Genomic DNA, 24,117 nt, shown 5'->3' with positions numbered 1-24,117 from the left:
GGGGTGTCAAACTGGGGGCCCTCCAGCTGTTGCGAAACTACAAGTCCTATCATTCCTCTGCCTTTGGCCATGCTTGTAACTGTCAGTCTTGCAATGCCTCATGGGACTTGTAGTTTGGCAACAGCTGGAGGGCTGCCAGTATGACACCCGTGCCATAGAGCATGGTTATACTTTCTACATATCCACAAGGAGTCCCATAACTCCCAGTACTTGCAGTCTGGCTATTTAAATATCCAAAATCTACACAATGCACTTGGCTGAAGACATATTCAGCTATACCAGTTAATAATACTGTGGCTGTGCTTTCAAAGAGTTAAAATGTGAATAATAATGGAAGTCATGCTCTGGTGGGATATTAAGTCTGAAACACTTTCTTGTAAAAATATGACAGTCTAAAGAGTTAAGATATGGTAAATGTAATGTTTTTGGATACTCATGGGTTTTTAAATGCTTATCTTGGAATGCCATGTTACTTAAGTACTCACTCCATGTGATTAATGTGCTTATGAAACAAGGACGCATCATTTAAAACTGGCAATGGATGTAGTCCAGAAACAGCAAGAGATTGTGGCTGTTTTCCAGAATGAGGAGAGGCTCAGACTTGGAAACTGAAAAAAATTTCTCTAGGACAAAAGAGATTTTGAAACTAGACAGTCATTTACTTGGCCACAAAATGAATGTAAGAAAGATGATAAAAAATAGCACTAAATTATTCAAATTCACATCTTAAAATTGTTTAAACCAATAGACCTCTCTTGCAGTTTTCATCATTAAAATGTATATTAGGAAAGTCTGACGTATGATAGATCTATTATAATCTGACACACCCGCTAATTGCAGCTACTGTCAGGTTCTAGATATTTATGGCTACTTCAGTTACCCTCGATTCAAAAAAGGTATACATATATTTGCAGATTTTTTATTTGGTTGCTGTGAGAAATATCTGTTTGTGTGACCCTAATAACCACAATTATGCAAATTGGATCTAATAGCTGCACTATTTGCGTGTGATTTAATAACTGCACATTTGGAAGCTTGTCCTACACAGGAACGAGGATTTGTAATCTATTTCACTCTACAGTCCATCTGGGGTAGCTTATTATAATGAATTTAACCACTTGCCCTCCTGAGGATTTACCCCCTTCATGACCAGGCCATTTGTTGCGTTACGACTCTGCGTTACTTGTTTACTAACGTATCTTTCTCTCCATTCAGAAGTGGAAGTAAACAAATGGGCAGGCTGCACAGTGACCGATCACTGTACTAGCCAATCATAGGTTATCACAATGGTCAGTCGAACTGGGATTTCTGGGTCCCGAACGTTTAGAACTGGGGCTCCCGGTAAGAGCCTGGACTCTGTGCTGGAAGTGTGCTGTGTGGCCCCAGAGATAAAGGCCCACTTCTGTGAGGCCGCATATCTGTGTACAGTCGGCAGGAAAAGGTTACTGATAGATATGGAGATCTTCATTTAAAAAAATCTTACTACACTGTAAAAGATGAAAAGATGAACTACAAGTTAAATGCACCACTATGAATACTATATTAGCTCTCAACAATCTACAGAGATGAAGTTTGTCTATAAACCCTGTAATAAAATAAATAAATAAACCCCTTTAACCACTTGCCCTCCAGAGGATTTACCCCCCTTCCTGAATAGGCCATTTTTTGTGATACAGCGCTGCATTACTTTAACAATTGCGAGGTCATGCAACGCTGCACCCAAATGAAATGTACACCTTTTTTTCCCACAAATTGAGCTTTCGGTGGTATTTGATCGCCTGTGCATTTTACATTTTTTGCGCTATGAAAAAAAAGACCAACAATTTTGAGAAAAAAAACAATATTTTTGACTTTTTATTTTATTCTGCTATTTCTTTGCTAAAAAAAATCCCAATACGTGTAAATTAATTGGTTTACATGAAAGTTATAGCATTTACAAATGGTGGTATATATACTGGGATTTTTTAAAAATCATTTTTACTAGTAATGGCGCCGATCTTATAGCGGGACTGCGGCAGACATTCTGACACGGGGGAACTGACTAGGTGTCACTGACATCCCCAGTAACACCAGTACAGTGATCAGTGCTAAAAAAAAATGAACTGACACTGTACTAATGGCACTGGGCAGGAAGGGGTTAACATAAGGGCCAATCAAAGGGTTAACTGTGTGCAGGGAGTGTTTTACTAGGGGGTGGTGTCTATGTGCTTTATTGCAAGCACACTGCTCTGGATAGCTGTGTCGTGCACAGCCATCAAAAGCAGTGTGCCAGGGCGCATGCGTGGCCGGCTCCTGTATGGACGTGCAGTGAGAACCGCTCCGTCCATAAGCCAGATCCGACATGGCACACACCGGCCCCAAGGGATTCCAACCCCACAGTTAGCAAGGGGAGAGATGCGCAACCCTCCCCAGCAAATGCCCCACCGTCAGAAAACCCCAGGACAGCCCGGAAAACTCACCCACTTCTTCCCTGCTGTTCAAGCAGTGATCCAAGATGGCGCCAGCTGTCAGAACAGAGCAGGCAGAGACGAGGAGGATGACAGGATCCACCACACAGATCCCAGGCTGCAGTACCCGCTCTACCCAGGGGACCCTGGTGAGTCATTTCCTCCCCTGTCCCCCACAACAAGTAGCCCAGCTAAGTCCAGACCACGCCTGGACACAGACACTGCAGCCACCTGCCAAACCCTCATCCATCCATCCCCTTAGCATGCCAACGATTTCCTGGTGATAGAATCATTCCCTGTGTCTGACCAACCTATCTTGGAAATCTGAATGAAAAACATGCTCCTCTCACTCAGGCAGACGCTACACAGCAACTTGACATCATCACTCGCCCAAATCACTACCGTGATTCAAAAACAGGATCACAGACTACGCCATATTGAGACAAAGATGGGGGAAATAATTACAGCCCACAACGACTTGATTTACGCACATGCTGACCACACTTCTGACATCGAACAAATAATTTGAAATTAGCGGACCTGGAGGATCGCTCCAGACGCAACAACATCAAGTTTAGGGGTATTCCTGAAAATATCACCAATGAGGCACTACTACCCTACATCCAACAATATATGAAACATCTTATTCCATCTCTCTCAGATGTAGAGCTCGCCATTGACCGCGCTCATAGAATACCCAAACTGTCTTTCCTGTCAGCATCAATCCCCAGGGATGTTCTGGCGCGGATTCATTTCTACCACATAAAGGAGAAGATAATGACAGCAGCCAGAAACCACCCTCCACTCCCGCCATCACATTCAAACATCAAATTATACGCAGACCTATCAAAAGCTACGCTCCTTAACCGTAAAAAATTGGTTACCATCACCAAAGCCTTACGGAATCATGGCATTGCTTACCAATGGGGCTTTCCCACAAAAATAACTGTCAGACACCAGGGAAGAATCTACACAATCAGAAACCTAGAAGCGGGCATAGACCTATTGAAGGCATGGAACATAATACCCAACAATCCACCTCCACCAAAACCCATCAGATGGAAGCAGAATAACTCTGACATATTATATTCTCAATCCACCTCAAACTCCACACCTCTGACGCTCTACTCCACGATATCCCATCCTACTAAGACCTGGCGATCGGCCCGATCAGAAAATTCTCTTGTTACAGAACATTGTTTGGCATGACCTTACCTATGGTCAATGCTTGTTCACACCCCCAGTTTTGAAGTAGCGTACCAAGCTACCCATGTTTCTTGCATTTTTTGCAAGCCTTTTTTACCCCTATCCGCATCCCTCCCTTCCTGCATCACCAGTCAACCGGACAACTCACCAGCTCCACAAACTCTTCCAAATGAACTTGGAACAAGGCTTCTGAATCCCCGAATGAGAAATTTCCACACTGCCCAGACCATAAAATTCTCCTCCTCACAAGTGTATCCGTCCAACCTGGATCAACGCTTTAAACGCCAACTCGACTACCCCATACACCGTACCAAAGATCTACATTATGATTAACATAGCATCTCTAAATGTGCGTGGCCTAAACTCCCCTTTCAAAAGATCGATGCTCCAAAAAGAAATTCAGACATCCCATGCGGATATTCTTTTCATACAGGAAACACATTTTGCAACATCCAAGACCCCCAAACTACAACTACATTGATTCTCCCACTTCTATATGGCCACCAATCCTAAGAAACGTAATGGCGTTCTTACAGCTATAAAGGACACTATACAATTCAGTCACGTTTCAGAAATAGCTGACCCTCAAGGTTGCTATCATATCCTGATCTGCAAACTTAACGACACCCTCTACACCCTAGTGAATGTTTATGGTCCAAACAACAATCAGACCCAATTCCATCGTAAACTCTACACCATTATATCTTCCCAAAAACAAGGCAGACTCATCATCGGCGGAGACTTCAATGTCATCGGCAACCCACTCCTAAACTCGTCCTCCAAGAAAAGATCCCCCAATGTCAGGGCAGGGCTGTAGCACGGACAGGTAGGCCTAGTGGCAGGGTAACGCACTGACTGACGACAACCACCACCAACAGACCGAAGTCCCTCAGGGCGCGGAGTCTAAGTCCCAGGCTGCCCTTCACCAGGGCCCCTGATGGTGGGGATGGACTTGACACAGCCAGGAACCAGGTCGTGGCCCCCGAGACACCCCCGGCTGCGGTAATGGCCGCCGCCAATGGCGCGTAACTGGTAAGAATGACAATAGCGTAGTCAGGCAGGCCGGGTCGACAACAACGGGACAAAACGGTATAGAACAGTAGACAGAGAATCACAGGTCACGGGCCGGGTTCAGCAACGGAAGGTCAGATCGAAGGAAAACACAGAGAATGGTCTAGTCACAAGCCAAGTCAGATACCAGAAGAGTCACGAGAGTATACACAGAGCTGTAGCAAGACAACGACACAAGACACAAGTGCAAAGAGCATGTGCGGATCACAGGCTTATATGTACTCAGCCACACCCCTCTGTGGGATGGACCTCAGAGACCTGAAGGCATAAAAGATTCCCACCATGCTCAGCAGAAATCCAAGATGAATGCCAGCACATGGAGCAACATAACCTCTGGGAAAAGGTAGGACCTTGACACCCAAACAGAATTTCAATCGTTTCCTGAACGATCACGACCTCTATATCTGGAGATGTCAACACAGCACCAAAAAAGACTACACCTACTACTCCCCTTCCCACCTGTCCTACTCCAGAATCGATTTTTTCGTTACAGATAAATGGACTCTACAACACGTAACGTCATCCAACATTGGCACTATCACATGGTCAGACACTATCACATGGACACTCTCTAATCAACATACTCCTAGACGACTCTCAACACTCAGCACTCCCCCCCATATGGAGACTAAATTCTACCATATAGAAGAATCCAGAGAAACAAAAACATTTATTAGAAGCTTATAACTTATTTTTTGACCTGAATGCTACAGCTGATGTCTCTATAACCACACTCTGGCCCGCTTACAAAGCTTATATGCGAGGTATTCTCATACAACTCAATTCACGAATCAATAAACAGAGATCTAAACAAATCGACCAACTTCTAGCTTCCATAAAAATAAAAACGAAGATATAACAAACAAAACCCCAATCTGTATCCCTCACCTCAGACAGAAACCAGCTCCGAACCCTTTTACTACACAAATATGACCTCAACCTTCAAAAAACGAAATCACAATTTTACTCCCTAGGTAATAAAGCAAACTCACTTCTAACGAAAATAATTAAACAAAGACGCCTCAAATCAAAAATCTCCTCAATATTACACCCAAATACCCGTACTTCGCTTACAAACAAGACATAGCTGACGCTTTTGTAACTTACTATCAAACCCTGTACAATATCAGAGATGATCCAGATACACACCAACCAACATCGTCCATACATAACTTCTTAACTACCACCAATCTACCCCAGCTTACTCCATCACAACTCACCTCTATATCTATCCCATTCTCTCCCATAGAAATAGAGGACACTATAAAAACCTTACCCCTGAACAAATCTCCAGGGAAGGATGACTTTACCAACAAATTTTATAAAACATTTGCCCCTAACCTTACGCCACACCTAACCACTCTCTTTAACCATGCCTCATCTACAGGTACTTTCCCTAATGAAATGCTGCAATCCATAATCACTACTATTCCTAAGCCCGGCAAAGACCCCCAACTGGTTCAGAATTACAGACCGATTTCACTGCTAAATACAGATATAAAACTTTACGTCAATTTGGTTGCCCGATGATTTCTTCCCCACCTACCTACACTAATCCACCCAGACCAAGTAGAATTTGTAAAGAAAGTGAATAATAGCGCCTATGGTCAAAATGAAAATTATATAACTCACTTATAATGTACCAGCTGCAAAAAAAAACACCATAAATAAAGTGTAACAATTAATGCAATAAATAATTTTGTGCTAGTATATATGAATATATAAACGTTCAAATCATAAGAATAAAAATACCAATACCACAAAAAAATGTGCAAAAAACTTTTGTGCAAAGAAAGTGTCTAAATATAAAAAAAACACCACCAAAAAACCTTGATAATATGATGGCAGGTCACCCATAGATATATTTTCAGAAACGAAATTCTGCAGCCCACCGATCCTCATAGAGCAAATAGCAAAATGAAAGAAGCTTTTCAAATTATCGGAAATCCACTTCTCCAAAAGACAGAAACCACCTTCAATTGTATCCAAGGAGGAAGATGCCAGGCACTCGAGAAAAACAGAGAGACTTCATGGTGCAATATTATATCAAGCTCCGCCCTACGCGTTTCGTCATCGACGTCCCTGCTCCGTGAGGAAACGAAACGTGTAGGGCGGAGCTTGATTGATGTGACGTCATTACGTTTGGCTGCCAGCTACTGCGCATGTGCTGAGTAGCTAGGCTCGTTTTTATGTGATTACTGCTATGCTGTTGATGCTGGTGTCGGCTGGGACACCTCTTGAGTAAGTGCAATGAGTACCTAATAAAGGAATTGGCTTTTATAATATTGCACCATGAAGTCTCTCTGTTTTTCTCGAGTGCCTGGCATCTTCCTCCTTGGATACAATTGAAGGTGGTTCCTGTCTTTTGGAGAAGTGGATTTCCGATAATTTGAAAAGCTTCTTTCATTTTGCTATTTGCTCTATGAGGATCGGTGGGCTGCAGAATTTCGTTTCTGAAAATATATCTATGGATGACCTGCCATCATATTATCAAGGTTTTTTGGTGGTTTTTTTTATATTTAGACACTTTCTTTGCACAAAAGTTTTTTGCACATTTTTTTGTGGTATTGGTATTTTTATTCTGGACTTATGATTTGAACGTTTATATATTCATATATACTAGCGCAAAATTATTTATTGCATCAAGTAGAATTTGTCCCTGGTCACCAAGCGCCAGATGCAACGAGAAGACTCATCTCTCTCTTACACACATTAGAAACCACCAAACGACCCTCCCTACTTTTATCCCTCGATGCTGAGAAAGCATTTGACCGAATACACTGGCACTTTATGAAACTCACACTTCAAAAGTTTGGAATCACAGAATGGATGCTATTGGCAATCCTTGCCCTCTATTCCAACCCTTCAGCGAGAGTGCTAACCAATGGTATGCTATCACAGATTTTCCACATCTCTAACGGCACCAGACAAGGTTGTCCCCTATCCCCCATAATCTTCACCCTACTCATTGAACCACTAGCCTCAAAACTCAGAGTGGACTCAGCATTCACAGGAATCACCCATCTTAAAAGAGAACACAAAATTAGCCCATTTGCAGATGACATCATACTAACGGTTACCAATCCACACAAATCACTCCAAACGATCCAGACACATCTTCAAAAATACTCAGAAGTATCATATTACAAACTCAACGTGCCCAAATCCTCTATCTTAAACCTTAATATACCCACTAAGCTTCAGAAAACACTCCTACAGCACTTTCCCTTCTCCTGGGAACACCACAGCATCCCTTACCTGGGAATTAAACTCACCACCTCAATAGACCAACTTTATACCTCAAATCACAAATGACTACTCAAATCCATCCCTCAAGAACTTAAAAACCTACGCACGTCCACATTATCGAAGCTGGGAAGAGTAGCCGCTCTAAAAATGTGCATACTACCTAAAATCCTTTACATCTTTCGCAATGCTTTCTTCTCAATGCAATGCTTTCTTCTCCAAGCTACAATCATTACTTGCCAAATTCCTCTGAAACTCGAAGAAACCCAGATGTACAACAAACCTTCTTATACGCCTAACTTCTGGAGGAGGGGCAGGTCTCCCGCACTTAAAATCATACTATAATGCAGTACTTATAGACCAACTCTACTTCTGGTGGCACCCAACTATCGAAAAAACGTGGACCACTATGAAAACACTCCCTCACCTCCCGCCAACACTACATGACATTCTATTCCTACCACAATCTTCTCAATCCAGAAACCTACCCAAACACCCTTGCATCCGGGCTTCCACGCAAGCTTGGTATGACCTTTTATCATCTAACTCTTCAGAGTCAAAAGCAATTCCCACGCCAATCACCATACTACATTTTCTTACCCCTTCTTTCAACCTTCTACGCTGGGAAAAACAAAATATATCCCGTATACAAGATCTCTATACAAACCACGAACTAGACTCCTTCCCGACCATCCAACAGAAATGTAACCTTCCTGACAATGAAATCTTCACATATTTGAGGATAGCTCACTCCTTACAAGAGATGATCGTTCCACATTTTTTGAAGGTTCCTACAACCGCATACCTCTTTCCTAATAAACCGCAATACCCTAAGAACGGGATATCGACTTTTTACACGCTTATAACCAGTTCACTGTTTACCCTACAATCCACTTCCCTATCCAACTGGGAGAAACTTCTCTCTCAACCAATACAACCCAACCAATACATGGGAAATACCAATACAACCAATACATGGGAAAGAACTTTTAACATCACACACAAAGCATCCAGATGTAGCTCCCATTGGGAATCGTACATGAAAATTTTACACCAGTGGTACTTCACACCTGTCAAACTCGCTTTATTTTACCCCCACCATTCATCCACTTGCTGGAGACAATGCGGAGAAACAGGATCAACCCTACATATTCTATGGACCTGCAAATCTCTAAGATCATTCTGGAATAGTATCTTCCAACTGATCTCTACAGTTGTCGGAGCCCAAGTGGCTCCAAATCCTGCTCTCGCTCTCCTCCATATAGGAATCGACAAATTCAGCAACACATCCTGTACCATCATTATCCACATATTAGCAGCCGCAAAACTTAATATCACTAAACTATGGCACTCTTCCAAAACCCCTTCTCTCCCTGCCCTTATAGCCTGACCTGAACTTCCAATGTGACATGGAAAGAAGATCAGCCTTTAATAATAATTCTTCCCACCACAAATTCAATAACCAATGGTCTCTATGGCTACAAAACCCCAACTGCTCCATAAGATGATAATATATTCATAAATATACAACACTGCGACGTTATGTCCTAGACTGGTGTCCCCCTTCCACCCCCAACCCCCTCTCCTATCCCATTCCACCTTATACAACGTTTTTACACCTAACAGCTCACACTAAATAAATAACACTTTCTGAAACACTAAATATTTGTTCATATACCCCCAGCCAATTGGTGGGGATTTTATTTTTCTCTTTCATATAAGTATGTATGCACATGATTGTGATCCGTACTGATATATATTATCTTGTATTGTATCAAAATCTTTCAAAAAAAAAATATTTGAAAAAAAAAGCAGTGTGCCCGAGCTGACAGGGAGGAGAACTGTTAGTAAACAAAACAGTTCTCCTCCCCATTGGAGATCTTCAGTAATCACCAGGTGGGACCTGGTGATTGACAGCCGCGGCTGGAAACGGCAGTGTGGGTAGGGGGCGCGCATGCCCCCTACCCGGAAATGCAAAATCACACACACACATATATATATATATATATATATATATATATACACACATATACATTTGTAAGAAAAAGTATGTGAACCCCTTGGGATTATGTGGAGTTTTGCATGATTTGGGCATAAAATGTGCTCTGAACATCATCTAAGTCACAACAATAGAAGAACACAGTCTGCTGAACATAATACTACACAAACATTAGATGTTGCCATGGTTTAATTGCACATAACATGTAAACATTCACAGTGCAGCGAGGAAAAAGTATGTGAACCTTTGGACTTAATAACTAGTTGACCCTCCTTTGGCAGCAATAACCTCAACCAAACGTTTCCTGTAGTTGCAGATCAGACCTGCACAACGATCTGGAGTCATTTTGGACCACTCCTCTTCACAAAACTGTTTCAGTGTAGCAATATTCTTGGGATGTCTGGTGTGAATCGTTCTCTTAAGGTCATGCCACAGCATTTCAATCGGGTTGAGGTCATTACTCTGACTGGGCCACTCCAGAAGGCATATTCTGTGCTGTTGCAGCCATTGTTTTGTTGAATTACTTGTATGCTTTGGGCCATTGTCCTGTTGCATCACCCATCCTCTGCGGAGCTTCAATTGGCGGACAGATGGTCGTACGTTTTCCTGCAAAATGTCTTGATAAACTCTGAAATTCATTTTCCCATCAATGACAACAATCCGTCCAGGCCCTGAGGCAGCAAAGCAGCCCCAAACCATGATGCTCCCTCCGCCATGTTTTACAGTGGGGATGAGGTTTTGATGTTGGTGTGCTGTGCCTTTTTTTCTCCACACATAGTGTTGTGTGTTCTTCCCAAACAACTCAATCTTGGTTTCATCTGTCCACAGTATATTTTGCCAGTAGTGCTGTGGAACATCCAGGTGCTCTTTTGCAAACTTCAAACGTGCTGCAATATTCTTTTTGGACAGCAATGGCTTCCTCCGTGGTGTCCTCCCATGTACTCCATTCTTGTTTAATGTTTTCCTTATTATAGATGTGTCAAAAAAAATGTTAGCATGTGCCAGAGATTTCTGTAGGTCTTTAGCTGACACTCTGGGATTCTTCTTTACCTCATGCAGCATTCTGCGCTGTGCTCTTGCAGTCATTTTTACAGGACGACAACGTCTAGGGAGAGTAGCAACAGTGCTAAACTTTCTCCATTTGTAGACAGTCTGTCTTACCGTGGACACATGAACATCAAGGCTTTTGCAGATACTTTTGTAACCCTTTCCAGCTTCATGTAAGTCAACAATTCTTGATCGTAGGTCTTCTGAGAGCTCTTTTCTGCGAGGCATGGTTCACATCAGACAGTGCTTCTTGAAACCAGTAAACCCAAAACAGGTGTGTGTTTTTTAAGGGCAGGACAGCTGTCAGCAACACATCCAATATCATCACACTGATTGGAGTCAAGGTTGGCTCACTCCTGGCTCCAATTAGCTCTGGGAGAAGTTATTAAGCTAGGGCCTCACATACTTTTTCCTCCCTGCACTGTGAATGTTTACATGTTATGTGCAATTAAACCATGGCAACATCTAATGTTTGTGTAGTATTATGTGCAGCAGACTGTGTTCTTCTATTGTTGTGACTTAGATGACGTTCAGAGCACATTTTATGCCCAATTCATGCAAAACTCCACGTAATCCCAAGGGGTTCACATACTTTTTCTTGCAACTGTATATAAGGACTATACATTCTCTTTAATTGATCAGAATATTTTAATGACAATTACAGATACTTATATAGCACCATCAATTCACACAGCTCTTTACATACAGTAAATATTGTATTGTGCATTCACATCGGTCCCTGCCCTCAAGAAGCTTACAAGCTATAGTCCATAACTCACATTCATACACACACATACTAGGGCAGATTTAGACAGGAGACAATTAACCTACCAGCATGCCTTTGGAGTGTGGTAAGAAATGCATGCAGGCCCAGGGAGAACATGCAACTCAAGGCAGGTTGTGCCCAAGGAGAAAATGCAAACTCCAGGAAGATTTTGAAATTGTTCACTGGGATGAAGAGTCAAAAACAATGTGCAAATTGAAGGTGATTTTTGGGGTTACAGAGAAGGAATAAAAGAAAACAGTTAAAGTAGAATAAATAAAACTGAATCCTTTGAACTAAACCTTCAAAACTGCAAACCACAAAAAGTAGAAATTAAAGTGTTACTAAACCCACAACAGTATAATCAGTCTGTATATGCAGTAAAGCATGCTTGTTATACTCATTGTGGAGCCTAAGGGGTTATTCCTCTGCATTGTGTAAAATGAATGTTTGATCCTGACTTCTCTGATCCTCCCCTTCTTCCAGTGTCCCCCTCGTATCTTCTATTAAGACATATGTGTAGGGACCATCTGCACATGCTCAGTTTGGTGTGTATTGCTGGAGAGGTTTTTTTGTCTTGGGAGAGTGCATGTGATCAGCACAGGGCCAATCAGCACTGTCCACACAGAGTACAGGGGTTCTGCATGCTCCTAGAGCAGAAAGAAAACTCCTCCTACAAGCTTTAACCAGTGCTCTGCTGGACACTGATAGAAGTCACAAGACGTCTCTAACTGCTGAAGGAAAAATGTATTTAGCAGTTTATATTTACTAAAATAATTGCATTTCCATGTTCCGTGTACTGTTTGAGACCAGATAGAGTGAGTGCAGGGTCCTGGGTTTAGTAACACTTTAATGATTTAACAACCATTATAGGATGAAACTAGAGGATTTTAATAAAATTCAGAAAAGCACAGGGAAAACATGTAAATGAATACATAGATCCTGCCTTTTATGATAAGAGTGCTATGTACTGTATATATTCATCACTTGGCATACAATTGAGGTTGTCATGGCTTAGACATGTAGATTCATTAGAGCTGATTTGACATGATTGCAAGCAAATTATTCCTTCAATCTTTACATTAAAGTCTTGTTTTCTCTTTACAGGGGTTAAGAGCTGGTTCTCTTCATTTTCCAGGAGGAAATGCTAATTACAGTGGGAAAACGGTGTTTAAAGCTTTGGCAGAGTTGTCAGACCACCCTGACAGTGATGAGCAGGAATGGAGAGATAACATAGATATAGTTATGAAATGGTTCACTGATGATGGTCTTGACTTTGTAACCCTTTACTATGGAGAGCCTGACAAAACCGGCCACTTATGGGGTCCAGAAACTGAGCAGAGGAAAACAATAATAAAGCAAATAGATCGAACCATTGGTTATCTCTTAAATGCCATTGAGAACAACAACTTAAAAAGCAAATTAAATGTAATTATTACATCTGACCATGGCATGACAACTGTTAAAAAAGAACCTAATGTAACAGAAGAGATTAGACTGTCCAAGTACATTGATTTTAAAGACATTGTGAAGTTTGACATATTGGACTATGGTGGCTTTGGTATGATTTTACCAAGAGAAGGTCGAGAAGAAGAACTGTATCAAAAACTTAAAGATGCACATCCTCATTTAAAAGTATATAGGAAACAGGAGTTCCCAGAACGCTTCCATTTTTCCAAACACAGCCGAATATTACCAATTCTGCTTTATGGAGATCTCGGCTACAGTGTGAATGGTGTAAGTGCAATCATTATATGTTTTGGTGTTGTGTTTGTTTTCTAAATTGTGCATACAAGGCAAAACCGTATGTAGCTTTATAAAGGAAGGCTAGATTCACATCTATGCAGGTTGCAGTTCATCTGTTTTTTCTGGCACGTTTTACTGTGCGTTTTGTGTTTTTGAACATGCGTTTTTGCTATGTTTTGCTTTTTGGGGGTTTTTTGCTAATATAAAAGTATGACAGTTCTGTTCATGTAGTGCATCTTTGGTGCAACTTTACACTCTCTGGCATTTAAGTAGCATCAAAATTGCAACAAAGTAATGTAGGAACCTTTATGTGACCAAAGTTGCATGTTAGGGCTAAGGGCTAGGGTTAGGGTTAAGTGCTAGGGTTAGTATCAATGGCAAGGGTTAGGGTTAAGGGCTAAGTTTAGGGTTAAATATTAGGGTTAGAGTTAAAGGCAAGGGTTTGGAGCTAGGGTTAGGGTTAGCGATAATTGTTAGGGTTAGCATTTCAACTCTAACGCTATCCCTAACTCTATCTCTAACCCTAATTTTAGACCTTAACCCTAACCCAACATTGAACCCTAATCCTATCCCTTAACCCTAACATTTAACCCTAGCCCTTAACCCTAATATGCAACTTTGGTCACATAAAGGTTCCTACACTACTTTGTTTCAACTTTGATGCTACTTTGATATTACTTGAGTGCCAGAGAGTGTACAGTCGCATCAAAGTCACACTACATAAACAGAGCTATCATACTTTTCTATTATCCAAAATAAAAACACAAAATGCATCAAGCTAGGGTAGTGAACCTAGGGTAAAAGTATAGATTGTCAATACAAAAGGGAAAACAGGCGCATGGTGTGGCAGTCCATGTATGTTTGGTGAACTCCAAATGGGCAGGAGTGAAGGTAGTCCAGTAGGCACTAAGGGCAAGCTGCGTAGGAGCAAAGCATAACTCTGCAGAAGGGAAACAAAGAAACACAGCGCCTCTAAGTGTGTACTGTGAAGGTATTTAATAGAAAGATAAGTAGTAACTCACATCTTAGAATTTAAAAACAGGCTCATGGGTAAGAGGGTGAGACATCTGTAGCCAGATGTAGTTGTGTGACTGATCCAGAGAGGAGATCGATTGAGTCCGTCAGCAGGTGGTGCTGTACATGTGCAACATGGATGGTAAGCCTGGGGGAATCTCCAAGGTGTCTGCCAGCAGATGATGCTGTGCATATGCAACTTGGATGGTGGAGCCTGGCAGAGTCTCCAAGATGTCCGGGATCAGCACATGTGGCGTCTGATGTCATCAAAATGCGATGCGTTTCTGAGCATGTGCAGGACGAGATGATTCCAGGCGCGCTCTTTCATCAGGCAGGGAGGAGCTGGGGGTGAAGGAGCCTTTTATAGAGCAAGGGGCGGATGATGGACAGGGCCAGGGGCAGGGAAAGGAGGAGGAAGCTGTCACAGAGCACCAGACAAGCTGTCTGTGAACAGGATGTGCCATTAATCTTCAAACAGGGGTCAAGAGTATAATGTACAACATAGTGTATACAATGCATGTAGAGGTCAAGACTAAAAAGTGTGGGAGTATTATGTATAACACTGCACAAACAGTGTGGGGGTCAGAAGTATAATGTACAACACATTGAATGCAGGGTCAGGACTATGTAAGGTACAACACTGTGTACAGAGTGTAATGGTCAGTAACACTGTGTCCCTTTACTGCTGGTCAGTGGAAAAAATATGCTCAACAGACTAAGCACCCTTTGGCACTCCTGTTGTAAGACTCTTAGGTGATATTGTTTGGCCAGCCATTGCATTGCTCAGCTGTATCATTCCCTTCCTAGAAAGCATTCATCTACAGTGAAGGTAGGTGTTGGTGTCGGTGGGATTTGCATATGAATGAATAACAGGAGTTCTACACAAATGAGCCATGTGATTTGCATGTCCATGGGTTGCAAAATTTGAATATATTGTAAATGAGTTGTGCCCAAAATAGGGGGAGGATGATTGGATTATGCAGCACCAGCTGAACTGTTTGTGCCCTGTCTGTCGCAGACACAGCATAGAACAGGGAGCAGAGTGCTACTAATTAACTAAAGGGCTGCACTTTTTGTTAGAAGCAGGATTTGCTCCATTTTTTCATTGAAGAAAAGTGTTATATTGTTAATTTGCCCCATTGTTTGCATAAGCAGAAGTGGTAATCTTTAAAGTGATATTAAAGGACTAAAAAGAAAAAATGCCATACTTACCTGCTCTGTGTAATGGTGTCAGGGATCGCAGCTACGAGTGGCTCCGCGCATGCGCAGAGCACCGATCCACTCTGATGGGGTGGCTAAAATCCAGTAAATTTTAGGACTTTCGATACATCTTTTCAGGATTTTTAATCTTTAAATGCTCCTGTTTAAATGAACTATAGCTAAGCAAAGCTTGTTTTCAAATTGTGATAGAGTGGGGAGAGGCAATGGCATACTTAGCAGATCTGGTCATTTCCAGGCATCACAATTAGTTTTAGTAATAACCATGAAATTATACGTCATGCACACTAGGAGCTGGAGTAAAATTAGCTGGTGAAGGGTTGATAGCAGTAGCTGGTTGCATCTATGTATGGCAGAACAATGCACACAGCTGCTGTATGTACGAGGGGTCTTCAAAAAGTTTCTTCACTTTTATATATATAATAGAGTTTAAAAAAGTGCAGAAACTTTTTGAAGAACCCTTGTATGTATTCATGTATGGTTGCAGCTTTATGAAGAGATACTGAACTTAGCATATCAATCCAACCAAAATACAGGAGCTCAGAGACACTTTACTATATTATAACTGTTGCTAGATGATTATGGCTTTTTTTTGTACAAGGTGGAGGAAGGCAGAATGTGTTCTAGAACCCAGCACACCCGGTACAGACCATCCATTCCCATTCCTGGCTAAGCCACTAGTGAGAGGTTAGAACCACTTTTGAGTTTTTATTGCTGTCTGTGTACCCATTAGGGAGAGTCACTCTCTCCAATTGTCCTTATGATGACAGAAAGTGAAGGGAAATCTTCATGGGATACAAAAGGCAAAAAAAATGTAAGCAGTTTTATCCCTCTCCTACTATATACAAAACTTAAAAATTTAAACTTTCTGTTTCTTATTACTGTTGTGGCACTACCCCCTTAGAAGTCGCTGAGTTTTGGGTCCTCCTAAAGCTCTACACAGGCAGGCAAGACACATATTCTTCCACACTCACACACTGGAGTCAGTAAATAGTCCTTGAGCTTGGTTTTGTTGTTTTATTAAGTGGTTAACAACTTGGATGGGGTCTTTGGGATGCCCAAGGAAACTGCAAACTTGAGGACAACTTAGAGCAACTATGTACAAAAACTGTGCACAAAAATAGTATCTCCTCTAACAGCAAAGCTCTTTGGTGTACCTTCTCCAGATGAATCCTCCTTTTCACCCAGCTGCCTGAGGTTATTCCCTGGGCAAGGGGGCCCAAGAACTGTAGATTTAGATCAGTCCCCAATGTAGTTGGGTATTGCACCTGTCCGCCCTCTCCCCTTATCTGGCCCAGGGGGTGTAGGAGTACTCACTCTGTTTTTCCCTGTTTCCTTGGTGTGTTGGTGGCTGCCTTCAGGCCTTATGTTGGGCTGGCTCCTTCCCTGCATCACAGGCCATCCTCCCAAGGAGACGACAGGACAGAGGAGATCCTCCCTTCCAGAAGCCTGCCTGCAGGTGAGCTCCCCTCCCTGCAGCTTCCTCCCAGGCTCCTCACTCCAGCCTTCCTCTCAGTCCATCTCTCACTTGGCACTGACCTGACTCCTCCCAGGCTCGGCGATACTTAAGGGTTGCCTTGGTCACCAAGCCCAGCCTCTTGCCAGGGGAATGGCCACAGTCCCTCAAGCATGCAGATCTGAGCTTGCTCCCCTCCTCCATCCCTCCTCCAGAAAGCTCTCAGATTTCTGGAGAGGTGGGAGGGCTCCAGAAGCTCTGATCTTCAGAACCTCCCTAGCCTGTCCTGATGTGAACTCCTACCTCACTCACAGGCGGACTCATTCCAGGCTAGCCTATCTGGCTAACCTGGAGGGCATTACACTGTTATTAATTTGCCATGAAAAAAACAGGATACATGAAGAGATGCAACAGCCAGGAAACTCAGAGATACCCTTGGCTTCCAGCTAAAGTCCCATGCTAATGCCAGCCAGAACACTAGCCCCCCAAATCACAAAATATGATGGCTATAACATAGGTCTGAGCGGCAATGCTAAAAGAGTACAGGGTGCAATTTATGCATATTGCATAATGCAGGAGCTTCAACCAGATGTGGCTTTAAATATGCTAGAAGAAGAAGCATGCACAAAAAGTTATAACTAGCCATATTGAAGAAATTTCTAGCATTGATAAAATCATACACGTGACAGGAATCATACACAATTACAGGGACACTGCTTTACTGCCCGCAATTTGCAAGTCTTTTATTGACAGAGTTCAAACGGACTCTGATATTATTCTCTAGTGTGCTAACACTTTATAAGAGCTGCTACAAATAAAAAAGTAAAGTAACAAAGTAAAAAGGGACAGGCCTGGAAGAATTTATTTTTCTGGACCCACAAGCATGGCTGATCATTTCTTCTTAGTCACACAGTCACTCCACCTGGAAGGTTGTAAAAGAAAGATTAGAACGATACCAAGAAATGTGATGTTAGGCCTCATGCACACAGGACGTTTTGACAACTCTCCTAGAAGCCTTTCCTCCTGGCAGCAGCGTTTTGGCAGAGAAAATGCTTAACACTTGTAAAAGCGTGTAATGTGTTTAGGCGTGTTAAGCTTTTGGGCCTTAATACATTTAATTGGCCAGAATAATAATTTATTCTGGCCATTGATATACATTTCTGTCTCTAAACCTTCCTGCCTCTAAACGCTTATATGTGCATGAACACATAGACCAACATGCAGGGGCGTTTAGAGGCAGGAAAAAAAAAAGCCAGATTCCCCTAGGAGCAAATCCAAGTGTCTCCCTTACTTCTAATGAATGTTAGCAAGTATTAAAAATATGTGAAGATTTTTAAGATACTTGTGATAACTGGCTACAATCTGGAAAGAAGATATTAGGAAAATGGGCAAAATATAGAAAACTATGTGCAGTAATCAATTTCATTACCAAATAGGAATCTTACTTTGACAAGTGAAATATTGAAACTCTAGTATGAAATTTCCTTGTGAGCCACTAGGGGGTTTCAAAATATCTACTTGTATATAAGCTATTTGTGTATATATAAACAATGTGTCCCAGGCGTCTTTGCTCACCCTCACGTGGTGTGCGTTAGTTAGATAAAATTAAAGAGTTAGGTGCCGCGCTCTATGCATTGTTCTTCTTAAAAAATAAATGAAAAATTACCATTTTTACACCTCGTGCCAATATTTGAACAAAACGAAAAATAATAAATGATATATAAGAATATATGCACATGAACAAAAGTAATGAAAATAAAACATAAAAAAGTGAAATAAAGAAAATTTTGTTTAAAAATGGAAAATCATATAAAATCATATAAAAATAATAAAGAGTCCAATCATAAGTGGTGAATAAATAATCCCAAATGCCCTGGAATAATATCCGGTTCCTTATAAATTGAATGCCGTATATTCTCCTTTATAATATCTCGTGCTGTATAGCTGCAATGGTTAGTAATAGTGTGAGTCACTGTAATGGGTGAGATTACTCCTTCCCCAGCACTCTCCTCAATTAGATTCTCCTCCCATGGACCATAGGGAAAAGAAAAAAGAGGTACATAGTGTGTTATCTGGGTTGATTTTCCATTTTTAAACAAAATTTTCTTTATTTCACTTTTTTATGTTTTATTTTCATTACTTTTGTTCATGTGCCTATATTCTTATATATCATTTATTATTTTTCGTTTTGTTCAAATATTGGCACGAGGTGTAAACATGGTAATTTTTCATTTATTTTTTAAGAAGAACAATGCATAGAGCGCGGCACCTAACTCTTTAAGTGAAATATTGACTTACTACCAAATTCTGGACTACAAGCAAAATTGTAGCATCCAGAGGCCTTTGCTGATCAATAAATAGTCACAGAATTTGGGTTTTTTTTTTTTAAATTCTGAATTTGTTCCCAGTGATTGAGCATTGTGGATCTAGATATAGATATTGTCGTGTCTTCATGTGAAGATAGAAAAGTGGTTTGTGCAGCAATGGTTGTAAAACATTCACTACAAGGTGTTTAAAAAAGAAATGCGTACTTACTTATTTTAAATCCACTCTGATCTGGTCACGTGATCCCACAGCTCAGGCTCCCCCGGTGTTAGTGAGCTGCTGCTGCTGCCAGAGGGAGCACCGACAATGGCTGGTCAATGGGAGCCTATGTGTGATATCATAGCTCTTGGAATTGCCATTGTTGAGCGATCCCTTACACAAGCTGCAGTATCATGTGACCGGAATGAAATGGACTGAAAATAGGTAAGTACACAGATCTTTTTTATACAAGTTAGGCAGGATGGGTAGAAGGAGGGACTTTTCTTCCATTTTAATTTCAAGGCAACCTTTTGAGGGTCTACCACTGGAGGGACAGTTGGCACCCGGGTAAACGTCAAATGGCAATTTATTGAAATGCCATGAAACAGCTGTAAAACAGCCACACAAACGTTTAGCAGAATGTTAAGAAAAATCTGCAAATACAACCATCTCTGAAACACACACACACACAGGTTAATAAAAGTGAGAAAGCTAGCCAGCTACAAGTTAGAGAATTGAACAATGGAATGGGAAAGGGGGAGGAGGTGAGAATGTCAATAAAACTGATGGTGATTTGGAAACCTTCAGGACAAGTTCACACAACAATGCACACTGGAACACAGAAAAAGTACTGCAAGCACTATTTTTTAGAATATACTGCACCAAACCACAAGGTACTGCAGTACCACATTATTTGGTGATTGCAAACGTGCTGCATTTGTGAGATGAATTTGGGGTGCCATTAGCAATTCATTGGAACCTGTGCACTCTCACAAGGGCAACTTGTGCGCCTTCGGTGCAGGAAAGGTGCGTGGAATGCCAACAGATTGAAGCTGATTTGAAACAGGAATGGTGGCTGTGGTGTTATTTATTACAGGTACTTATATAGCGCCATCAATTTAGGCAGCACTTTACATACAGTTGCAAGAAAAAGTATGTGAACCCCTTGGGATTACGTGGAGTTTTGCATGAATTGGGCATAAAATGTGCTCTGAACGTCATCTAAGTCACAACAATAGAAGAACACAGTCTGCTGAACATAATACTACACAAACATTAGATGTTGCCATGGTTTAATTGCACACAACATGTAAACATTCACAGTGCGGGGAGGAAAAAGTATGTGAACCTTTGGACTTAATAACTGGTTGACCCTCCTTTGGCAGCAATAACCTCAACCAAACGTTTCCTGTAGTTGCAGATCAGACCTGCACAACGATCTGGAGTAATTTTGGACCACTCCTCTTCACAAAACTGTTTCAGTGTAGCAATATTCTTGGGATGTCTGGTGTGAATCGCTCTCTTAAGGTCATGCCACAGCATTTCAATCGGGTTGAGGTCAGGACTCTGACTGGGCCACTCCAGAAGGCGTATTCTGTGCTGTTGCAGCCATTGTTTTGTTAAATTACTTGTATGCTTTGTTTCATTGTCCTGTTGCATCACCCATCCTCTGCGGAGCTTCAGTTGGCGGACAGATGGTCGTATGTTTTCCTGCAAAATGTCTTGATAAACTCTGGAATTCATTTTCCCATCAATGACAACAATCCGTCCAGGCCCTGAGGCAGCAAAGCAGCCCCAAACCATGATGCTTCCTCCGCCATGTACAGTAGGGATGAGGTTTTGATGTTGGTGTGCTGTGCCTTTTTTTCTCCACACATAGTGTTGTGTGTTCTTCTCAAACAACTCAATCTTGGTTTCATCTGTCCACAGTATATTTTGCCAGTAGTGCTGTGGAACATCCAGGTGCTCTTTTGCAAACTTCAAAAGTGCAGTAATATTCTTTTTGGACAGCAATGGCTTCCTCCGTGGTCTCCTCCCATGTACTCCATTCTTGTTTAATGTTTTCCTTATTGTAGATGTGTCAACAAAAATGTTAGCATGTGCCAGAGATTTCTGTAGGTCTTTAGCTGACACTCTGGGATTCTTCTTTACCTCATGCAGCATTCTGCGCTGTGCTCTTGCAGTCATTTTTACAGGACGACCACGCCTAGGGAGAGTAGCAACAGTGCTAAACTTTCTCCATTTGTAGACAGTCTGTCTTACTGTGGACACATGAACATCAAGGCTTTTGGAGATACTTTTGTAACCCTTTCCAGCTTCATGCAAGTCAACAATTCTTGATCGTAGGTCTTCTGAGAGCTCTTTTCTGCAAGGCATGGTTCACATCAGACAGTGCTTCTTGAAACCAGTAAGCCCAAAACAGGTGTGTGTTTTTTAAGGGCAGGACAGCTGTCAGCAACACATCCAATATCATCACACTGATTGGAGTCAAGGTTGGCTCACTCCTGGCTCCAATTAGCTCTGGGAGAAGTCATTAAGCTAGGGCCTCACATACTTTTTCCTCCCTGCACTGTGAATGTTTACATGTAATGTGTAATTAAACCATGGCAACATCTAATGTTTGTGTAGTATTATGTTCAGCAGACTGTGTTATTATATTGTTGTGACTTAGATGACGTTCAGAGCACATTTTATGCCCAATTCATGCAAAACTCCACGTAATCCCAAGGGGTTCACATACTTTTTCTTGCAACTGTATACTGAATATTATATATTCACATCAGTCCCTAACCCTCAAGGGGTGTACAATCTAAGGTCCCTAACTCACATTCATACATACACATACTAGGGCCAATTTAGACAGGATCCAATTAACCTACCAGCAAGTCTTTGGAGTGGGGAAGGAAACCCACACAGGCACAGGGAGAGCATGCAAACTCCAAACAGGTGGTGCCGGGGTTGGGACTCGAACGGACAACCCTAGTACTGCCAGGAGGAAGTGCTAACCATTTAGCCACTGTGCTGCCCGTGCTGTTTCGGAGTTCCATTTTACAATGGCACTATGTTTACATTGTGAAATAATTGATTAGACAGCGCGGATCAAAAGCAAAAAGCACAGAGCCAATCATAGTTTCCCTGTGCCTTGTGATCTCTGTGGCAACCTTTCCCTTGTTTATATTTGGGCGCCCTTCCCTACTTGTGTTGCCAAAAAAACTTTATCAGCATAAACCACTTGAAATATATAACTGCACAATGGGTTGCTTTCACATTCAGCATTCAGTAACTAAAGAGAATGTATTTATTAAAATTTAGATTTTGAAAATAACTATTCTCAGTTTTATTTAGCGAGGTAATAACAAATTTGTATATGAACGTTTTAAATCATTATATGCAACCAAACGATGGAACCCTCTGCTCTCTTACTCATGTTTTGCAGGTGCCTATGTTGAAAAAATTCTGCTTTTTACAAAACTCAGTAACAAGCTGAAATTTACCAACACAAATAAAGGAGAAAAAGCAGCAATTCATTACTTTCTCTTCCTCTCTCACCAAGGGGAATGTTTTATTTAGAATACAAGAGCTACAATTTCAATTTATAATTGTATATGGGTGGGAATGTAACTTTGTATGATGTACTGTATATGGGCAATATATTTATTAGTTTTATGTGCATAACGGCTTCTTCTTTTCATTGTTTTCACACTTTACATGTCCCTTTATTTGTACTGAGATTAGTAGATGCTTGATTAGGCAACTGCAACACTTTCTTTTAGTGTCTCAAACTATTTTTTAGACACCTTTACCTAGAACTCTTCATAAAGCAGACAGTTTTTTAATTTTTTTTATTATTATTATTGTATTCTATAATATAAATTAATAAATATGTATTTAATATCTCATAGCACCTCTGGGGTTTGTGCATATAACCTTTTTTAGTTTTGTTAACATTACCACTGTTTGGCACCTGCCATAAAATATTTTGCAATAGGCGGTGGGTATATAAATAGTAGATTACTGAGTATTACGATATTCTTTCAGGATTTTTGATTTGCGCTTTCTGTCTGTTTTAGGATTACATTCTGATGGACCAAGAAATTAGATGCATCATGGTATCACTGCCCATGGCAGAGTGATTACTTGTAGATGATCTCTATAGCATATCCGTAGCTGTTTTCAAAGTATTTTGATGATTACAGCTTGAAGGCACATGGGGACTGGCATGAACTTGCTGTATTTTATGTGTCATTTGGTTTTCTGCTAATTGAGGGACTTCCTGCTGATGAAATATTACTTTCTGGCACCTGCTAATATACAATTTGCATCATACAATTATACAGTCTTTGTATGCTATGTGTAAGCACATACACAAACCTTTCAATAAGGCCTTATTGCTCAACCCAGAAAAATATGCAAACATTTAATAAATTAAGAGAAAAAAAGATGTAATCTGGTGCATTTGTTATTCTCTTATATTGTATGCCTTAAAGCAGTATTAAACCCAAAAGCAAACATTTATTATATTGCAGCTTTCCAATTCCAGTGGGAATTAAAATAAAATAGAAGTCAGCAGCTACAAAAACTGTAGCTGCTGACGTTTAGC

The 24,117-nt window shown here is 41.2% G+C and overlaps 1 protein-coding gene across 1 annotated transcript in view; it reads left to right on the top strand.

Annotated features, from left to right (window-relative positions):
- LOC149472185 (ectonucleotide pyrophosphatase/phosphodiesterase family member 7-like) overlaps positions 1 to 24,117 on the top strand; it is a 62,876-nt gene that overhangs the window by 13,373 nt on the left and 25,386 nt on the right. Inside the window, exon 3 of the mRNA XM_089692028.1 lies at positions 12,887 to 13,516. Coding sequence (XP_089548154.1) covers positions 12,887 to 13,516 — 630 coding nt within the window. The remainder of the gene's footprint in view (positions 1 to 12,886; positions 13,517 to 24,117) is intronic.

Source organism: Staurois parvus, unplaced genomic scaffold, assembly GCF_062004578.1.
Source record: "Staurois parvus isolate SC_StPar_1 unplaced genomic scaffold, SC_StPar_1.0 ptg000022l, whole genome shotgun sequence".
Classification (NCBI taxonomy): domain Eukaryota; kingdom Metazoa; phylum Chordata; class Amphibia; order Anura; family Ranidae; genus Staurois; species Staurois parvus.
Note: the sequence above shows the minus strand (reverse complement) of the source record. Positions and strands in the feature narration are given on the sequence as shown.